The sequence below is a fragment of the Stegostoma tigrinum genome, chromosome 45, assembly GCF_030684315.1.
Source record: "Stegostoma tigrinum isolate sSteTig4 chromosome 45, sSteTig4.hap1, whole genome shotgun sequence".
Lineage (NCBI taxonomy): Eukaryota > Metazoa > Chordata > Chondrichthyes > Orectolobiformes > Stegostomatidae > Stegostoma > Stegostoma tigrinum.
This window is the reverse complement of record NC_081398.1, coordinates 5513993-5528257: the sequence shown is the minus strand read 5'-3', so window position 1 is coordinate 5528257 and position 14265 is coordinate 5513993. Positions and strand designations below refer to the sequence as shown.

General features: G+C 48.4%; 1 protein-coding gene across 1 annotated transcript in view; it reads left to right on the top strand.

Annotated features, from left to right (window-relative positions):
* Positions 1-13997, top strand: part of LOC125448658 (complement C1s-1 subcomponent-like) — a 54524-nt gene extending 40527 nt beyond the window's left edge. Inside the window, exons 10-15 of the mRNA XM_059642575.1 lie at positions 786-996; positions 3279-3456; positions 5731-5862; positions 7107-7238; positions 8463-8537; positions 13158-13997. Of these exons, the coding sequence (XP_059498558.1) occupies positions 786-996; positions 3279-3456; positions 5731-5862; positions 7107-7238; positions 8463-8537; positions 13158-13951 (1522 nt within the window). The 3' untranslated portion in view covers positions 13952-13997. The remainder of the gene's footprint in view (positions 1-785; positions 997-3278; positions 3457-5730; positions 5863-7106; positions 7239-8462; positions 8538-13157) is intronic.
* Positions 13998-14265: the final 268 nt, after the last annotated feature.

Below are 14265 nucleotides of genomic sequence, written 5' to 3'. Positions count from 1 at the left end.
TATGAAAGGGAGTAGGCCATTTGGCCCATTCAGCCTGCTCTGCCAGTCCATAGGATCATGGCTGATCTAACACTCCTCACATCCTCTTTCCTGCCCTTTCCCCAAACCCTCGATTAAGAATCTGTTGACCTCAGCCTGCAATATACACGAGGACTCTGCACCGACAGCTTTCTGCAGCAAGGAGTTTCAAAGACTCACAAACTCTATGAGAGTAGAAATTGCTCCTCATTTCAGTTTTAAATTGGCGCCCCTTTATTCTGAGACTGTGCCCTCTGGTCCTAGACTCTCCCATGAGGGGAAACATACTTTCAGCATTTACCTTGTCAAAGGAATAATCATCTCAGCTTGATTGCCTCTTATTCTTCTAAACTCTAAAATCCCAACTTGTTTAGCCTTTGTTCATAAGTCAATCCTTCTGTACCAGGGATCATCCCAGTGAACTTTGTCCACTGAGCTCAGTAGCAGCAGTTTGTACCAAATACATGAAGCGCTGCAGAAATACATCTTCAAAAGGTGAGCCTACAAAAGTCTGATATTGGAGGGAGGAGATTTCTAGACAAGGTGGACATTTCAGGGAGGAATTAGGAATGGAGGCCCATTGCTGGTTATTGAGATGTCTTCAAACCAGAGGGTGTGACCAAAGGTGCAGAGCATGCTCTCAGAGAGCACTTGCTCAATGCCAAGTCCAGCAGAAGAGATCCCTGAAGCCTTGAGGGAATTTCTGAGTGAATTGTTTCAGAATCGATCCCTTTAACTCTGCCTTTTTCTCCCCTCCTTCTGCCCAGGGCTCTGCTCATACTGTGGGCTTTAATGACCACCAGTACATCAGCTGAATTGAACAAGTCTAGTGTGTTTGGTGAGATTTACTTGACAAATTACCAACACAACGATGCCAGGGCTTGGGACATAGCAGTCCCATCAGGATTTGCTGTGAGATTTCATTTCCGCCACTTTGATTCGTTGACATCTCGGCCATGTAAGCAGCACTATTTAGAGGTATCGTGACTGCTTTTACTATTATATGATGTTTAACTGTAAAATCTAAGAGCAAATGCTGGTGTAGAGGGCATGTCAGCGAACTAGAAATCCAGGCCAACATTTTGCAGGTTCAACTCACCACAGCAAATGGTCAAACTTGAATTCAATAAAAATATGGAATTTGGACCAAGATACAGACAGTGCTAACTGATGTGAAAGCCCAGATAATAAAATCTGGAATTGAAAGCTAGTTTCAGGGATGCTGACCGTGACAACTATATTCAACTGTTGTAAAAAAAATCCTTTCCAAGGAATATCGGGTAGGAGATGAGGAGAAAAGACTTCACACAGAGTGGGAGGTCTGTGAAGTCTCTGTCACAGAAAGTGGTTGAGGCCAAAACATTGAATATTTTCAAGAAGGAGTTGGGATAAGTTCTTGGGGTTCAAGGGATCAAAGGTTATGGAGGGAACAGCAGAAACAAGGGACTGAGTTGGATGGTCAACCATGATACAGTGAAATGGTGGAGCAGGGCCGAATGGCCTACTTTCTCTTTGAGTTCCTGTTCCTAAACACATCAGGTTCATGACTGGCCTTTAGCATGGACAGTTCTGTTGTCCTTACAAGGTCTGGATCAATGCATGACTCCAGGCCCACAGCTGATGTGATCGACTCTGAACTGCCTTTTGAACAATAAATGCTAGTCCAACCAGAGACAGCCTGTGAATGAGTTTAGAAAATAAAACCACAATGATGATCACACATTTTGACTCTTCCCCGATCTCAAAAATTCTAAAGCATGAAATAAAGGAACAGGAATAGACCTTTCACCCTTTCAAGCTTGCTCTGTCTTCAGTTTCCTGCCTGCTTAGTTCCGGAATACCCACCCAAAACAGGGAATCAGACAACAACATAGGAAACAGGAGTAGCATTGGGCCATTTGCCCCCTCAACCCCGCTATGCCATTCTATTTGACCATGGTTGATTTTGGGTTTCAATTCCATTTTCCTGCCCAATCTCACATCCCTCGATTTCCCCCAAAAGACCAACAAACCATTGATCCTCATTTTGCGTAGGTACAGTGATCAAGTATCCACTGGAGTAGGGAATTCCGAAGGTTCACCACCTTCTGGTGGAAGACATTTCTCCTTATCTCAATCCAAAATGATCAGCCTCTTTCCCTGAGACTATGCCACCCATCCCTCCCCTCTCCATGATTCTGATTCCCTGACCAGCAGAAACAACCCCAACCCCAAGTCAGCACCTGATATGTCAAACCCCTTCAGAATATTGTGGGGCTTCAATGAGATCACTTCTCATTCTCCCCAGGACTATGACATAAACTGCTAACTCAGCTCACTATTACTCCTGATCATGGGTTCTTGTTTACATATTTTTTAAACCTCTTGTATCATGCATTCCTTTCTGACACATCCACAGCCTTTGACCTCTGTAATATATTTAGAAGTAAGTCAGGACCTTGCAGTGAATCAGCCCTGGCAGTTTTGGAGACGGGCATTCATAGTTTTTATGTTGCTAAAGCACCCCGCTCAAGAGACTCTCTCACCCCTTTGTCTGGGTTATAAAGCTCAAATCAGCTGGCATTTGACTAATTCTCTCCCCGGGGACAATGTATCCTCTAAGCTATGTGTGTGTGCATTTACTCCAAGGTCTCATGCATGACAGTCATGGCCTTGACCTCTGATTCTGGAAATCACTGTCACCCACAGACTTTGGACAACTACATAAACAGAGAGAAAAAAAGGAAACGCTGCCTGGGAGTGGTGGGGGCTGGAAGTGTTTGTCATTTAGTTTAAAATCGGGGACTTTCTTGGACATGCTCACTGTTCAAGAAAACTTTCTGACCTTTATTATCTTTCTCTTGTAAAAACATTGCTTTCCAGAATCAGAAGTTAAAATCCACCTTTTCTGTGCCTAAGAACCTAAGGTTACAGAGATAATGGGAACTGCAGGTGCTGGAGAATCCAAGATAACAAAGTGTGAAGCTGGATGAACACAGCAGGCCAAGCAGCATCTCAGGAGCACAAAAGTTGATGTTTCGGGCCTAGACCCTTAGGGCTCTCTGATGAAGAGTCCAGGCCCAAAACGTCAGCTTTTGTGCTCCTGAGATACTGCTTGGCCTGCTGTGTTCCTCCGGCTCCACACTTTGTTAACCTAAGGTTACAAGCAATTTTGAGACTTCATGGCTTTTCTTAAAGAGATTGGCGGCTGGAAGTGAATGCAACGCTTCAGCTGAGGTCAAATGAGTGTTTTATCCTTGTTTTTCTATGGTTTACACCAGGCTTTTGCTGGGAGACAGCGACTGGGCAGACTTTGTGGCAACAGAACATTAGTCCGATTGCACCATCCAAGCTCAAAATTGACAGCATCCGGTAACCGCATTGTTAAATTACACGTGCATTGCAATTCACCCAACCAGAACAGCAGACGAGGATTCACCCTGTTTTATGAAACTGTTGGTAAGGTGATGTTAAGGTGGTATGCATTGATGATAACTTCGGTCTTGGTTTTTACATGCGGTATGCAATTTCCAATTTTTTTGGTCAAAACGTGAGAGGAGCGTATCTTTAAGGATTGGGCAAGTTCTCCCTCCAATCCCAGAGATGACCCTTTTATGTCAATCAACCACTTAAATGACCGCCCAGTCAGCTTCTGGGCCAATCACGTCCTGGGGCAGTGGTCTAACTCCACCTCCTCACCTGCAGCTGCCAATTGGAGGGGGACAGAGGGATGAGGCTGTTCTCTACAATACGTGGGGGTGCCCCCACAGAAGGCTCAGGTAGAACAGCAGCATTAGATACCAGGATGAGTGGGAAGTGGCATATTTATTTGGTGGTGAAGGATTCCATGGTGAGGATTTCCCCCCATCCCCTCGCAGGAGCCCGCGTGTTTCTCCCCAGTGTTGACCTACACAATAATTTGCCCCATCCCCTCACCACAAACCAACCCCTCCCACTACCACTGCACATTGTTGTCCTCTTATCCTGACTGGGTCAGAGTTGTACGTCATGAGGAGGCACAGTGGCGGAGGGGCTACTATTGCTGTCTTGCATCGCCGGGGACTAGGGTTCGATTGTTTGTGTGTTTTATGCATAGGTTTTCTCTGGCTACCCTGTTTTCCTCCTGATGCCCAAAGATGTGCAGGTTAGGTGGATTGGCCATGCTAAGTTGCCTCTTATGTGACTCTTGCAAGTTATGTGGGTTAGCGATGGGAGTCACAGGCACAGGGTAGGGGTTTGGGTCTGGGTGGGATGCTCTTTGGAGGGTTGGCGTGGGCTCAGTAGGTGAAATGGCCTGCTTCCTCACTGTATGGATTTGTAGGTATCTCTTGGGAAGATTCTTGGGGGTGGCGGGGAGCTCAGAATCTGAACTGTCCAGGCTGTTAAAGGATAGGAGAAAGAGGAAGGCTGACATTTCAGGCCGAGACCCTTCTTCAGAAATTCCTGCTCCTCTGATGCTGCGTAGCCTGCTATGGTCATCCAGCTCTGCACCTTGTTATCTCAGATTCTCCAGCGTCTGCAGTTCTTACTATCTCTGCTAATAGATGGAGTCCTTTCTGATTCCGCTAGACTCCCTCTGCTGGTACCAGTGGATGGCAGCTTTCAGCAGGCAAAATACAGTTCTCAATCCACCTCAACTGGGGAAGGATTGAGAATGAGAAGGGACAGATTTGAGGCAATCAGCAAACCAGGTACAGGAAAGACAAGAAATGTTTCTTCACGCGACAAGTAGTTGGGAATTGAGTCTTTGGATCGGATTTTTAAGTGAAATGAAGGAATATGCAGACTCACAGAGAGAATGGTACTGTGTCAATTGTCCCTGCAGAAAGTCAGCAGAAACATAATGGGCCAAATAGCCTCTTTCTATCCAGGTAACCCCACTCTGAAAGGGTTCTCTGAAAGAAGTGGCAGGTGGAGTTTAACCCTGAAAAGTGTGAGGTGATTCATTTTGGAAGGACAAACTTGAAAGCAGAATACAGGGTTAATGGAAAGATTATTGGCAGCGTGGAGGAGCAGAGGGATCTTGGGGTTCATGTCCACAGCTCCCTGAAAGCTGCCACCCAGGTGAAAAGAGTTGTTAAGAAGGCGTGTGGTGTGTTAACTTTCATTAACAGTGGAATTGAGTTCAAGAGCCGTGAAGTTATGCTCCAGCTGTACTAAAGCCTGGTTTGGCCACATCTGGAGTATTCTGTCCAGTTCTGGTCGCCTCATTGCAGGAAAGATGTGGAAGCATTGGAAAAGGTGCAGAGGAGATTTACCAGGATGTTGACTGGAATGGAAGGAAGGTCATATGAGGAAAGGTTGAGAGAGCTAGGGCTTTTCTGTTTAAAACAACGAAGGATGAGAGGTGACTTGATAGAGGTGTACAAAATGATAGAGTAGACAGTCAGAGACGTTTTCCTAGGGTGGAGGTAGCTGTTATGAGGGGGACATAGTTTTAAAGTGAATGGAGGCAAATATAGGGGAGACGTCAGAGGTAGGTTCTTTATTCAGATGGGGTGTGGAATGCATTGCTGGAGAGGGTAGTGGAGTCGGCCTCATTAGGGGTATTTCAGCGACTATTAGATAGGCATATGGATGATAGTATAAGGGAGGGGTAGAGGTTAGATAGACCTTAGGGTTAGGGTAAAAGTTTGACACAACATTGTGGGTCGAAGGGCCTGTGCTGTGCTGTACTGTTCTATGATCTATTTTTAATGGAGAAACATAAGCGGCTTTTCCCACTTTTGTCAGATATTGATGAATGTGGCTTTCGATGGAAAGTGGAGACAACGTGTGACCATTTTTGCCACAATTACATTGGAGGATACCAGTGCTACTGTCGCCAAGGATACAGTCTCCAGAGCGACAAGAAGACATGCAAAGGTAATGTGGACGTTATGCTAGGTCTCACAATTTGAATGCAGTCTGCATCTAGGAGGCGCGATGGCGACATCAGAGCCATTTCATAGCATGTGACCTGAGGGTATGATGGCCCCCACTTTAACTGGGATCACTTGAAGGATGGCGTGGCAATGGAAATGTGCTGCTGTTTGTCACCAAGAGGCCCTTTCAGCTCATTAAGTCTGCTCAGCTATTTGATCAGAGTGTCATACAGCAAGGAAATTGACTCTTCAGATCAACCAGTCCATGCCATCCATAATCCCAAACTAAACTAGTCCCACCCACCTGGCATGGCATGTATGTTCCTCAATGGCATCCTCCTGCCCTTTCCTTGTAACCCTTAATCCCTTTACTAATCAAGAACATAACTATCTCTGTCATAATGGCACTCAATGACTGGGTCTCCACAGGTCTCTGTGGCAATGAGATCCACAGATTCACCAGCCTCTGGCTGAAGAAATTCCTCCTCATCTCAGTTCTAAAGGGTTGTCCTTTCTCTCTGAGGCTGTCCTAGTCTCTCCTACTCATGGAAACATCTTCTCCATGTCCAATCTATCCAAGCCTGTCAGAGTTCTGTAAGTTTCAGTCAGATCCCCCTCTACATCCTTCTAAACTCCATTATACCCAGACCCAGAGTCCTCAACCGCTCCTCATATGACAAATCTTTCATCCCTGGGATCATTCTTGTGAACCTCCTCTGGATCCCCTCCATGGCCGGCACATCCTTCCTCAGATACCGGGCCAAAACCTGCACACAATATTTCAAATATGGTCTGACCAGAGTCTTACACAACCTCAGCAATATATCCATTCTCTTGGCGTCTACATTTTAACATTGTGGTTAGCAAACTCAGCTAGTATGAATTCAAGGCAGCGATGGGGGAGGGAATGGCCTAGTGGTATTATCACTAGACTCTTAATCCAGAGACACAGATCATGTTCTGGGGGACGTGTGTTTGAATCCTGCCATGGCAGCTAATGAAATTTGAATTTGAATTCAATAAATATCTGGAATTAAGAATCTAATGATGACCATGAATCCATTGTCAATTGTCAGAACAAACCCATCTGGTTCACTAACATCCTTTAGGGAAGCAAACTGCCATCCTTACCTGGCCTGGCCCATACATGACTCCAGACCCACGGCAATGTGATTGACTCATAATCGCCCCCTTCTGGGCAATTACGGATCAATGAAATGAACTTTTGGAGGCTTTCTGTTCTAGTCACAGACTGCGGCCCCCCTGCTGATCTCGAAAGTGGAAGCTACGAGTATGTCAATGGACGTAACGTGACCCTGCTGCACTCAGTCGTCAGATACAAGTGCGAGGAGCCGTATTACACAATGGCCAGCGAAGGTGATTGGAAGGCACTTGGACATGGGGCACACATACATACATACAGTCGCTCATACAGACACACACACACACACACACACACACACACACACACACACACACACACACACTCTCTCTCATACTCTCTCATACACACACACACACACACACACACACACACTCTCACACACACACTCTCACACACATACACACACACACACACACTCTCCCACCTCACACACACACACACACACTCTCATACACACACACTCTCACACTCACACTCTCACTCTCACGTACGCTCACACACACTCACACACACACTCTCACACACACACACACACACACACACACACACACACACACACAGACATATGCAGAGACACACACAACTTGCACAGAAATGCACACACATACACATTCACACAGACGGACATATACAGACACACACACACTCACACGTGCACATTCAGATGGACATATGCACACACAGACAAGCACTCAGCCTCGCACATGCTCAGACACACACACACACACACACACAGACATATGCAGAGACACACACACACTTGCACAGAAATGCACACACACACTTCTACAAAGAGATTCATAGACACAGACACACTGCCAGACATATACAGAGAGAAACACACAATCACACAGAAACTCACACACACACTTGCACACAGACACACACACTCATACAAACACACTCATACACACAGATGCACTCTATTGCAGACACACATGATGACATAAACACACACACACACACACACACACACAGACAGACACACACACACACACACAGACAGACACACACACACACACACACACACACACACAAAATCAAGATTCCTCAGTCACGCGGATAGATGCAGGAACGTATTCGGAGAAGCCCCCACCCCTGCGCTGCACAGCAAGTTCCCACAAACACCATTGGCTGGCTGAAGTGTGTGTGTGTGTGTGTGGGGAGGCGGGACATTGGTGCAGGAAGGACCTTATATTTCAGGTGTGCCCTGAAAGAATCTGGATGCACCAGCCCGACACCTCCTCCCCGCACCCCCCACCTCATGGGGTGGGGGTGAGAGTTGACCTGGGTTTCCGGACCCCACCCCAGCCTCTGAAGCCAGGCTTGAGTCCACATCCAGGCTCTTCAGCCTATCCAGTTGATCTGTGTACGATGGCTTGTCTCCCGCTGAAGAGGTGCCCTAACTTTTAATATCCCTCTCTGTTATTCCTCAGGGCTGTATACCTGCCAAGCGAGTGGAAAATGGATGAATAGCAATTCAGGTGATGTCCTCCCCACATGCAAGCCAGGTGAGTGAATGGCTCATTCCACCATCCTTTCTCCATGGGCAATGCCATCTATCCAAAAGATGTTGCTCATTAGTTTGTAATATCACCACCAGATCTCCAGGGCCTGGGCAGCAATTCCAGAATGAAAGGGCAGGGAGAGAGGAAGGGGATTTTATATTGAAGTGGAATTGAATGAAGAAATAAGATATTGCATGATACTCCCCTTGCTCTCCAAAAGCCTTGCACGTGCATCTAAGGGTCTTTGTGGACTTCCACTCCAGGGGAGCCTGTGTGCAAATGTGGGTCTTGTCCTCCACTCCATGGCTATTTGATGCTTAACCCTAATTGCCCCCTTGAACTGAGCAGCTTTTCCAGGCCATTTCAGAGTCAACACCAATAACTGTGGGCCTGGAGTCATGTCTCGGCCACAAATCTCTTTCCCAATGGGGCATTGGCGAACCAGGTGGGTTTTTCCAACGGCATTAGCAATAAAGCCAATACCCAAAGCTAGATTTTAATCCCAGTTTTAATTAAATCAAACAATGACAATTGCCCTCAGTGAGATTCGAAATCATGAAAAAGCGCCTGGGGTCCCTGGATGATTGGCCTGGTGGTATTATCACTGCTGGATGGGAATGAAAATCAGGTGATGTGTAAAACAAGGTGGATATTTGTGATTGCCAGTTCCTGGTGAGATAGGAGTAGGCCATTCGGCCCCTCGACCCTGCTCCAACCTTCAATAAGATCGCAGCTGATCTGATTGCGTTTCGAATCCCGTGTTCCCAATTACCCGCACTCCTCGCACCTGCTTCCCATCTCTAGTGAAAATCTGACTTAAACATCTCCGATAACCCCACTTTCTATCCACTGCTTTCTGAGCTCCAAAGACACAAAACTTTCCTAGTTCTTTGAAAGTGAGTCACAGGTAGACAGAACACTGAAGCAGGTGTTTGGGACGTTTGCCTTTATTGGTCAGTGCATTGAGAATCGGAGTTGGGAGGGTCATGTTGTGGCTGTGCAGGACATTGGTTAGGGCCACTTTTGGAATACTACATTCAGTTTTGCTCTCCCTGCTATAGAAAGGATGTTGTTAAACTTAAAAGGGTTTAGAAAAGATGTGAAAAAGGTGCTGCGAGGGCTGGAGGGTTTGAGCTACAGGGAGAGGCTGAATAGGCTGGGGCTAATTTCTCTGGAGCACAGGAAGCTTAGGGGTGACCTTATAGAGGTTTATAAAATCATGAGGGGCATGGATAGGGTGAAAAGCCAACGTCTTTTCCCCAGGGTAGGGGATTCAAAAACTAAAGGGGCATAGGTTTAAGGTGAGAGGGGCAAGTATTAAAAGGGACCTGAGGGGCAACTTTTTCACACAAGGAGTGGTGCAGATATGGAATAAGCTGCCAGAGGAAGTGGTGGAGGCTAGTACAGTTACAGCATTTAAAAGGAATCTGGGTAGATAAGTGAATAGGGAAGGGTTTAGAGGGCAGAGGGTGAAATGCTGGCAAATGGAACTAGATTAATTTATGATATCCATTTGGTATGGACAAGTCAGACTGAAGAGTCTGTTTCCATGCTGTACATCTGTATGACTCTATAAGCCTCTGAAACAAAGATGTCTTCTCCGCTCTCTCTCTGTCCTGAAAGGGAAACCCCTTGTTCTGGACTGGCCAACAAGGGGTTGCAATCCTTCCACATTCACCTCGTCAAGTGTCCTTAGGGGGTTGTCAGTAGAGATCTTACTCTTGGATTGCGTCCATAGTCCCCATCCTGTTTCTGCCAGTCTTGTTCGGTTCAGTTCTCCTGAAACCTTTCGCTTCTTGACGCAATCTTTTACTTTGTAATCACCAAATACGAACTTAGGAGACAGGAGCAAGAGGAGGATTTTAGGGGTTTGTAGAGTTGTAGAGAACAGAAACAGACCTGTCAGCTTACTATGCATGTGCCAACCCATAAACATCAAATGAACGTTCTCAGCCCATAGCTGGCTGGCATTTTTCTTGATGCCCATTAAATATTGCAAGACCAGTTTTGGCTTCTCTTACCCTGGGAAAAGACCTTGGCTATTATTTATGCCCCTCATGATTTGATAAGCCTCAATAAGGTCACCTCTCGGCCTCCTGAATGCCAGTGAAAAATGGCCCAGCCTATCCTGCCTCTCCCTATAACTCAAAATCTCCAGTATTGGCAGCATCCTCAGAAATCATTTTGCACCCTTTCCAGTTTAACACAGGCATGGTGGTGCAGTGGTTAGCACAGCTGCTTCACACCGCCCGGGATACAGGTTCAATTCCACCCTCAGGTGACTGTCTGTGTGGAGTTTGCACATTCTCCCCGTGTTGCATGGGTTTCCTCTGAGTGCTCCAGGTTTCTCCCACTGTCCTAAGATGTGCAGGTTAGGGTGGGGTGGCCATACTAAATTGTCCCGTAGTGCCCAGGGATGTGCAGGTTAGGGTGGATTGGCCGTGCTAAATTGTCCCGTAGTGTCCAGGGATGTGTGGGTTAGGGTGGGTTGGCCGTGCTAAATTGTACCGTAGTGCCCAGGGATGTGCAGGTTAGGGTGGGTTGGCCGTGCTAAATTGTCCCATAGTGCCCAGGGATGTGCAGGTTAGGGTGGATTGGCTGTGCCAAATTGTCCCGTAGTGCCCAGGGATGTACGGGTTAGGGTGGATTGGCTGTGCCATATTGTCCTGTAGTGCCCAGAGATGAGTGGGTTAGGGTGGGATTGGCCGTGCTAAATTGTCCCATAGTGTCCAGGGATGTGTGGGTTAGGGTGGGTTGGCCGTGCTAAATTGTACCGTAGTGCCCAGGAATGTGCGGGTTAGGGTGGGTTGGCTGTGTTAAATTGTCCCATAGTGTCCAGGGATGTGCAGGCTGGGGAGGGTTGGCCGTGCTAAATTGTCCCGTAGTGCCCAGGGATGTGCAGGTTAGGGTGGATTGGCCATGCTAAATTGTCCCATAGTGCCCAGGGATGTGCAGGCTGGGGTGGGTTGGCCGTGCTAAATTGTCCCGTAGTGCCCAGGGATGTGCAGGTTAGGGTGGGTTGGCCGTGCTAAATTGTCCCATAGTGCCCAGTGATGTGCGGGTTAGGGTGGGTTGGCCGTGCTAAATTGTCCCGTAGTGCCCAGGGATGTGCGGGTTAGGGTGGGTTGGCCGTGCTAAATTGTCCCATAGTGCCCAGGGATGTGCGGGTTAGGGTGGTTTGGCCGTGCTAAATTGTCCCATAGTGCTCAGGGATGTGCGGGTTAGGGTGGATTGGCCGTGCTAAATTGTCCCATAGTGCCCAGGGATGTGCGGGTTAGGGTGGGTTGGCCGTGCTAAATTGTCCCGTAGTGCCCAGGGATGTGCGGGTTAGGGTAGATTGGCCATGCTAAATTGTCCCATAGTGCCCAGGGATGTGCGGGTTAGGGTGGATTGGCCGTGCTAAATTGTCCCATAGTGCCCAGGGATGTGCGCGTTAGAGTGGATTGGCCGTGCTAAATTGTCCCATAGTTCCCAGGGATTTGCAGGTTAGGGTGGATTGGCCGTGCTAAATTGTCCCGTAGTGCCCAGGGATGTGCGGGTTAGGGTAGATTGGCCATGCTAAATTGTCCCATAGTGCCCAGGGATGTGCGGGTTAGGGTGGGTTGGCCGTGCTAAATTGTCCCATAGTGCCCAGGGATGTGCGGGTTAGGGTGGATTGGCCGTGCTAAATTGTCCCATAGTGCCCAGGGATGTGCGCGTTAGAGTGGATTGGCCGTGCTAAATTGTCCCATAGTGCCCAGGGATGTGCGGGTTAGGGTGGATTGGCCGTGCTAAATTGTCCCATAGTGCCCAGGGATGTGCGCGTTAGAGTGGATTGGCCGTGCTAAATTGTCCCATAGTGCCCAGGGATGTGCGGGTTAGGGTGGATTGGCCGTGCTAAATTGTCCCATAGTGCCCAGGGATGTGCAGGTTAGGGTGGATTGGCCATGCTAAATTGTCCTGTAGTACCCAGGGATGTGTGGGGTAGGGTGGATTGGCTGTGCTAAATTGTCCTGTAGTGCCCAGGGATGTGCGGGTTAGCGTGGATTGGCCGTGGGGAATGCAGGGTTAGAGGCATTGGGTGGCGGCATGTGTCTGATTGGGATGCTGTTTGAAGGGTTGGTGTGGACTCAATGGGCAAAATGGCCTGTTTCCACACTGTAGGGACTCTATTTTTTCATGATATCATCCTTCCTATAGCTACTAGAATTGTGTGCAGTATACAATATGCAGTATTCCAAATGTGACCTCACAAATGTCTTATACAGCCTTAACATAGCATTTGTCTAGCCTCTGTAACATCGTTGCAAATGTTTTCTGAAACCTGTCCTGTTTAGTAACATTCTTCCTATAGCAGGGTGACCAGACCTGCATGTAGAACTCCAAATGTGGCCCCATCATTGTCCTGTACAGTCACAGTATGATGTCCCTCCTGCCTCTTGTAAAATCTTTTCCACAACCAGAATTCCCATCCGTCCGATGTTTCTTCCGAGGACAGCACAGCCATTGCCAGGGTGCCCAGGGACCAAATCCCCACACTCCAAACCATCAAAGCCAACTCCAGCTTGCCACCCTCCACTGTTCACTACTGTACCCGCTCTGCCACAATGCCCTAATGTTCTACCCTCTTCCCTTGTTTGGCAGTCTGTGGAAAACCGACAGTGCCTCCATCTCAGGTCCAGCGCATTTTCGGCGGCCACCCTGCCGAGGTGGGGAGCTTCCCCTGGCACGTTTACTTCGAAACCACCGTGTGTGGCGGGGCCCTGGTGTCCGACCGCTGGGTGCTGACCAGCGCCACATGCGTGGAGGGCGCTGGGGAGCTGCGCATGTTCGCCGGCGGCACTGACCGGAGGTCCCCAGCCGGTTGGAGCCTTCTCGAGGCGCAGGTGATCGTCCCCCACCCGGGGTTCGGGGGGACCGGGCACCGGGCCAACTTCGACGCCGACGTGGCACTGGTAAAGCTCAAGGGCCGTGTCAGGGCAGGGCGGCACCTCTCTCCCATCTGCCTGCCCGCCAGGCACCCCAGGTACCAAGCGCAGGCGGGCAAGGTGGGCTACGTCTCTGGGTTCGGCAAGACGGAGCATTTCGCCCAGAGCGACGTCCTCTTGTTCGCCGCTGTCCCTGTGGCTGAGATGTTGCGGTGCAGGAACCTCACATCCTCTGCCCGAGGCGCCCAGTTCACCAACAACATGCTGTGCGCCGGGGCCCCTGGCGTTGATGCCTGCTCTGGGGATGGGGGAGGTGCCTACGTGTTTGAGGATCCCTTGAGATCTGACACCTACTACATCGCTGGCATAGTATCCTGGGGGATCCAGTGCGGAGCCTATGGGATCTACACCAATGTCCTTAACTATCTTGATTGGATTAAGAGGACGATGAGTGGAACGGAGGCTGAGGATGGTGTCAAAAGTGATCAAGTAAATTCTCTGCTGGGATAACCCACGCCGGAAATCCTGATGCCATTTGTCAATAAAAAAATCTTTGATAAAGCAAAGACATGAGCCCCTGTCCATTTATGTCACAAACCTCTACTGGGCCAGCTGTCGCTGGACCTCTCAACGGACCTCTCAAATCTCAAAGCTGATGTTAGTCTTGAACGAAAACAGAAGTTGCTGCAAAAGCTCAGCAGGCCTGGCAGCATCTGTGAAGGAGCAAACAGAGTTAATGTTTCGGGTCCGGTGACCTTTCCTCAGAACACAATGTTAATTTTGCCTTTTGTGCAGCCCAAAACTTTTGTATTCCTAGCTCTGTC